General features: G+C 53.7%; 1 protein-coding gene across 1 annotated transcript; it reads right to left on the bottom strand.

The window, feature by feature from the left end:
- Positions 1-583: 583 nt before the first annotated feature.
- On the bottom strand, positions 584-5,115 carry KRT36 (keratin 36). Its single transcript, XM_002748609.7, has 7 exons — positions 4,608-5,115; positions 3,839-3,921; positions 3,483-3,639; positions 1,986-2,147; positions 1,770-1,895; positions 1,397-1,617; positions 584-1,018 (listed from the first exon to the last, which is right to left on the bottom strand). Exons 1-7 carry the CDS (start codon positions 5,067-5,069, stop codon positions 823-825), a joined length of 1,407 nt encoding a protein of 468 aa, XP_002748655.5. The 5' UTR covers positions 5,070-5,115; the 3' UTR covers positions 584-822.
- Between the last annotated feature and the right edge of the window lie 1,849 nt (positions 5,116-6,964).

The following is a 6,964-nucleotide window of genomic DNA, read 5'->3' as shown; positions in this document are numbered from 1 at the left end:
CCTTCACCCCCCTGCTCTCCCTGACCGCCCTCCCTGGCGTGGCCAGCTCAGGCTGGCTGCCTAGAGTTTGGCCCTCTTTGCTTGTTCCTGGGACCCCCGTCTCCTAAACCATCCCCAGTGACAGGCAGCAGGGTGACAGGAGCTGGGCAAGAGAGGCAGGCTGAGAGAAAAAGAGAGATCACCACCAAATCTCTCAGGGGTGCAGACCTCAGGCCCCAGAGCATGAGTGGAACAAGGAGGGGAAGGGGCGGGGCAGGGGAAAGAGGTTGGTCGGGCTGCTACCGAGAAGGACTGGTTTGGGAGCCTTTGCCTCTTTTGGGGCCTCCCTAAGGTATCTACTCATGGTCAGTGCCAAGCTGAGAGCTACGGCCAGCACCCATCCAGATTGGGTCAGTGTCTGTTCTCACTGAGCAGGGCCTGAGGCATCTTTGTTATTAAATACTTTGAAGCACCCTGCCACTTCCTCCCACTCAGAGCTGGAGAAGACAGACCTCAACCCAAACCCCACAACTATCCTGCAGCCCCTGATCAAACACCCCCATGAACCACACAAGCACATGAGCATCAACAGAGTCAGCCAAAATTGAGTTTGCTATGCCAGGAGAACACATTTTATTGGGTAAATTTCCAGGAAACCTGGTTTTGCATGGCGTAAAGCACAGTTAAGTCCAGAAACACAATACCAGGAGAGTTTTGGTAGAAAAACCTGCTAAGCATAGGGGGACCCCTCTAGAGAGGGAAAGGGTCGTTCAGCTGCCAGGAGCCCCAGGGATGTCCTCTTTCCTGTGGTCGGGGCCCTGCCCTGGTGGACCAGGTGGGCTGTCACAGCGGGCGGGACTGCAGGTGCTCCCTGGAGGAGATGACTTTCCCGTCTCTGATCTCCTCGGTGATGGTCCGGATCTGAGTGCCAACCTGGGGAGCAGGGATGCAGGCCACAGCCGGGGCACAGGGCGCCGGGGGGACAGAAGGAACTCTAATGGCAGGCTTGCATGCCATGGCACAAGGTTGGGGAGGAAGCCTGGGGAAACAAAATCATTCCGGGTACATTTGGCATCAGAGCATTGGGCTGAGATTCGTGTTAAACAGGTCCAGAGGATCAAGCAAGATAGGTGGTCTCAGACCATCTCAGTGCCTCCAAATTCCCCTAGGGTGAGAGGACCGAACTGCAAGTACGAAGAGCAGAAACTGCCAACCCGAAAAGACGGCGGAAAACACGCGGTGTGTCCTGGGTTGTATTCTCCCACTATGCACTGCCAAAGCCTGGGACTGGATGGAGAATCTCGAGGGGCTTTGGCTTAGTCCCCTTCATCCAAGCGACAACCACTTCTGGGCTTGATGCCCTCCACATGGCACTGGGGGTTGAGTCAAGCCCTCCCCCAGCCCAAGGGCCACTCACTTGCAATCCTCTCCCTCCAGCAGGCGGCGGTAGGTAGCGATCTCGCCCTCCAGCCGGGCCTTGACGTCCAGCAGCACCTGGTACTCCTGGTTCTGCCGCTCCAGGTCGCAGCGGATCTCAGACAGCTGGGCCTCCACATTGCTGATCAGGCACTGCATCTGGGCCAGCTGGGAGCTGTAGCGGGCCTCAGTCTCCGCCAGGGTGGATTCCAAGGAATTCCGCTGCAATGGCAAAGAGGAAGAGCTGCCCGTGGGGAGGAATCCCCCGACCCCAGAAACCTGTTATCACACCCCATGAGATCCTGCGTACCGAGGCTGGTGGATCGGGGACCTGCCACAGGCTGTGGCCAGCTACACAGGCAGGAGCCACTCACCATGCTGTGCTGGGCCTGCAGCTCAATCTCCAGGGCGTTCACCGTGCGTCTCAGCTCGATGATCTCAGTCTGGCAGCACTGCAGCTGCTCCGAGCTGGACACCACCTGCTGGTTCAGCTCCTCAGTCTGAAACACATGCGAGGGCTCAGAGCATGTGTTAATTCAAAGGGTAACCCCAGCTCAGGAACCTGTGGTCCCAGGGCACCCCAGCCCCACCTGGGTGTTGAACCAGGCCTCCACATCTCTTCGGTTATTCTCCACCAGGGCCTCGTACTGGCATCTCATATCCTCCAGGATCCTGTTGAGATCCACTGGGGGGGCAGCATCCACCTCCACATTCAGTCGGTCCCCAAGTTGGCAACGTAGTGCACTGACTTCCTGCAGAGAGGAGAGAGGGTGACATGAGGTTGTGAAAAGGATGCTGGATTGCAGGTTTCGCTGACCTGGATTCAAGCCCTCTCCCCTCAGTTGCCAGCTGCATAGCATTAGACAGGATACTTAAATCTCTCTAAGCCTTGGTCTCCCTGTCCGTATATACCTACCTCCTTCTTTGGGATATTTGTGAGATGATACAAGCCCTAGGCAAATTAATTTGCCATTGTCAGGCATGAGAGCCCAAATAGAAATCTAGTGTTGGCCAGGCATGGTGGCTCACACCTATAATTCTAGCACTTTGGGAGGCCAAGGTGGGCAGATCACTTGAGGTCGGGAGTTTGAGACCAGCCTGACCAACATGGAAAAACTCTACTAAAAATACAAAAACTGGCTGGACACGGTGGCTCACGCCTGTAATCCCAGCACTTTGGGAGTCTGAGGCGGGTGGATCACGAGGTCAAGAGATTGAGACCATCCTGGTCAACATGGTGAAACCCCGTCTCTACTAAAAATACAAAAAATTAGCTGGGCATGGTGGCGCGTGCCTGTAATCCCAGCTACTCAGGAGGCTGAGACAGGAGAATTGCCTGAACCCAGGAGGCGGAGGTTGCGGTGAGCCAAGATCACGCCATCACACTCCAGCCTGGGTAGCAAGAGCGAAACTCTGTCTCAAAAAAAAAATACAAAAATAAGCTGGGCGTGGTAACACATGCCTATAATCCCAGCTACTTGGGTGGCTGAGACAGGAGAATCACTTAAACTCAGGAGGTGAAGGGTGGGATGAGCTGAGATCATGCCATTGCACTCCAGCCTGAACAACAAGAGTGAAATTCTGTCTCAAAAAAAAAAAAGAAGAAAAGAAAAGAAATCTAGTGTCGTGGGCAGAAGTGTAGACCCTCTACAACCTTAGGCAAGCAACTTAACCTCTTTGTACTTAAGCTTTCTCATCTGTAAAATGGAGCTTGTAACAGTTTATAATTCTTGGGATGATTGTAAGGTTGAAATGAAACGAGAATGAAATGTAAGAAAATGTATAGTTCCTGCCACACACTAAGCCCAAGGACCAGCAATGGCTCCCTAAGCTGGAGGGGAGTGCCACAGAGGCCCTTGACAGACCCCATGGAGAAGGTCGGGGTGCAGATTTGGGTGGCCATGGTGCTAACAGAGGAAGGTTGCAGCTTAGCAAGCAGCTCGGGTTCTGGACTCAGGGCCTCTGCGGAGCATTTATATACACTCTCCATGGGGTGTTGGCATGGTACACATCCCTTGCTCTTGGGAAAGCCTATTCCTGTTTCCGAAAGCTATTCCTGTTTCCTGGTCACATGGCACCAGCCTCACCTCCTCGTGGTTCTTCTTGAGACACATCAGCTCCTCCTTCAGGGACTCCACCTGGGCCTCCAGGTCGGCCTTGCACAGGGTCAGCTCATCCAGAATCCTGCGCAGGCCGTTGATGTCTGACTCCACCAGCTGCCTCAGGGACAGCTCAGTCTCGTACCTGCACACACAGAACCCTCCTGAGTGTGCAGCAAGGGAAACCCCACACAGGCAGGGTCCCCTGCCCTACTGTCCAGCTGCAGTGGCTGACTTGCTGTCAGGAGCCTGATGGTCCTTATTCCCACCTCACCAGTTCCCAAAGGCAGGAGACAGAGGCAAGGGAGTGGCATGGCAAACCTTCCCTGATCAGGCCCACTCACTTGGTCCGGAAGTCATCAGCAGCCAGCTTGGCATTATCAATCTGCAGAATCAGCCTGGCATTCTCAGACTTAGTCAGCAGGATCTGGGGAACAAGAGGCTTCCCATGAGCTACACGAGGCTCAGCAGTGTGGGGGCAGGTAGGGGGATAGCTCAGTTCACAGAGGCCATGCTATGATGTATCACCATCACTTTTAGCATTTCCAGCCTTGAGCCACACCCCAGGTATGGGGGAAGCATCCACCCCACAGGGGCATCCCAAGCATGTTAGTGGCCATCAGTCCTGGCACCTGTAGCCTTCAGAGTGGCACTGCAAGATACACCATGGTGAGGCAGACCTGGATTCAGGTTCTGCGTCTAACACTCAGGCTGTGTGATCTTGAGCAAATTGCTGAACCCCTCAAAATTCAACTTTTACGTCTGTTAAATGGGTCCGGCAATACCCATCTCTCCAAGATGAAGAATAAATAAGCCAGAGAGTAGGAAACTGTCAGGCACAGTGCTGTATCCAGTAGGGGCTTGGTACATGTTCCTTCTCTTCCTACAGCCAAGACAGCAAGGGGGCATGAGGAATGGCTGGCAATAAGGTACAAGCAAGAGACCAGCAGCGAAGTCTGTGTCCCCCAGGAAACCAAAGGCCTAGAGAGAAAAGTTGGCCCTACCAGGAGAATTTCCTAAAAGCTACCGTCCCATCTGGAAAGGCCCTGGAATGAGACAGACGCCGCCTAAGAATTAGGCTGCTCTGCTAGAGAGAGGTCAGGTCTTTCTCACCTTCTGCTGGAAATCTTCGATGGTCTTGAAGTAGGACTGGTAGTCTGGGCAAGTGTACGGGATCTGAGACTCATACCACTCCCGGATGCGGCTCTCCAGCTCCGCGTTCTCCCGCTCCAGCTGACGCACCTTCTCCAGGTAGTTGGCCAGGCGATCGTTCAGGAACTGCATGGTCTCCTTCTCGCTGCCGTTGAAGGAGCCCTCGCAGAACCAGCCCCCGCTCCCAACAAAGCCGGAGGGGTGGCACCCAGCAGACAGGTAGGAGCCAGGCAAGCAGCTCCCAAAGCTGGAGTGGCCCGACCTGACAGAGGAGATGCACCCTGAAGCACTGGTGAGGCTGGGCACCCTGCAGGAGCCCACAGAGCGGATGGAGGACACCCGGGAGATACCACCTGCTGTGCCACAGAGGCCCTTGGAGACAGACCCCATGGAGAAGGTCGGGGTGCAGATTTGGGTGGCCATGGTGCTAACAGAGGAAGGTTGCAGCTTAGCAAGCAGCTCGGGTTCTGGACTCAGGGCCTCTGCGGAGCATTTATATACACTCTCCATGGGGTGTTGGCATGGTACACATCCCTTGCTCTTGGGAAAGCCTATTCCTGTTTCCGAAAGCTAATCTCATTAGAATGTGATTTTTGTTACCCATCTGGAACCCCGTGCCTTATAAAAAAAAATTGTTGAATTTGGTTTGCTAAGTCAGGACTCTCAACTGTTGTCATTTCCTAGCAGAAAATGAGTTTTATTGCCTCTTCAAAGAGTCTTTGCACCAGATCCCGTAAATTGGGAGTGGCTGCACGAATGACATTTAGTTCCTGCTCTCTCCATCTGCCTTCCCCTGGGGAGTCTAGTCTGTCCCTTGTCACCCCCATCCACTGCCACCACCCCTCATAGCTGCTCACCCTGCCTGGGCTGCTGGGATGGTAAAAGAGAGCAAAAAAACAGTAATTCAGGGAGCGCTTGTGATGTACCAGGCTAGTGGTTATTTCATTCATGCCTCGTAACAATCCTAGGAGGTGGCTGTATTACCTTCATCTGTACCAGTGTGGAAACTGGGGCTCAGAATGGTTTAATAGCTTGCTCAAGGTGAACAGGAAGTGACTGGCAGAGCTTGGGTCTGAAACCAGGGCTCTCAGACAGCAAATCCAATTTCCTTGCCCCACTGCTTCCCCACACAACTGGGGTCAAGTCTGAGTACCCAGAATTTAGGGACAGGAGACCTAGTTCAAATCCTGGCTCTGTGGCTAATTTTCTCAGAGATACTGAGCACATCACTTCCTCCCTAGGAACCTCAGTGTTTTCATCGGAACAGTAGAGATCATCCCTCTGTCCCACCTGCTTCCCACAGTTATGAAGTGAAAGTGTTTTGCAAGCCACGGGGTCATGCAGAAGTGTTGGTTAGGTTAGGAGGAGAGTCTTTGATGATGGTTTACGGCTGTGGCCAGCAAAGGTTCCTAAGTGTGAGCACTGCTGAGCATGGGCAGAGCAGGTGGCAGTGGGAGAAGGGGGTGCCCCATAGCCAGTCCCTTAGTCAATGAATACATCATCACAGACTCCTGCCATTATGGAATCTGCATGCTTGGATCCCTGGGCAGAGCAGGAGGGCAGTTTCCTTTGTGGCCGTCAGCGTTTTGAACCTCTGAGGGTGGAATTAGGAGCCTAGAACGACCTGCTCTGACCCTCCTGGTCCCTGAACAGGTCACAGAAATGGCCAGTGGCAGATTCTTTAGACAGAGGAGGAATACAAAGAAAAAAGCTAAATACTGCCAGATAGTTAAGCACGCCGAGAGAGGAGAACCTGAGAACTAAGGGCCAAAGATAAGCCTGGGTCTTCCGCCTTGAAACGTGGACTTTCCCAAGGCTTGGGCAACCTGCTCACTCTGCCCCCACACACGCTTGGTTTGCAAAGCTGGCGTTTATGGAAGCATTTATGTGCTTCTCAAGTTGTAATTTGCCAACCTCTTAAAACGTTTTATAAGCTTCTCTCTGAAATTACCCAGGGAGGACTAGCTGTGGGGAACATGCCTTTCCCAGCAAGTTGGACACTTTGACAAGATGCCCAGCAGCAGCTGGCAGTGGCCCCCCGTGCAACCCCTCTGGGAGCAAGAGGAGACCATCAGCCCCCAGAGCCCCAGTTGCCCTAGTAATGGTCTCCTCACAACCACCCAATCTCAGAAGTTCTCCCAGCGGGGCTTAGGAGTGGATCGTCACAGGGTTTCCAACCTCAGCCCTTTGTGCCAGGTCACTGTTTGCTGTTCATGGCTGCCCTGTGCATTGTAAAACGTTTGGCAGTGTCCCTGGACTCTACCACCAGAAGCCAGTAGCCACCCCCTGCCCCAGTGTTGACAACCAAAAATGTCTAC

Source organism: Callithrix jacchus, chromosome 5 (genome assembly GCF_049354715.1).
Source record: "Callithrix jacchus isolate 240 chromosome 5, calJac240_pri, whole genome shotgun sequence".
Taxonomy (NCBI): Eukaryota; Metazoa; Chordata; class Mammalia; order Primates; family Cebidae; genus Callithrix; species Callithrix jacchus.
Note: the sequence above shows the minus strand (reverse complement) of the source record. Positions and strands in the feature narration are given on the sequence as shown.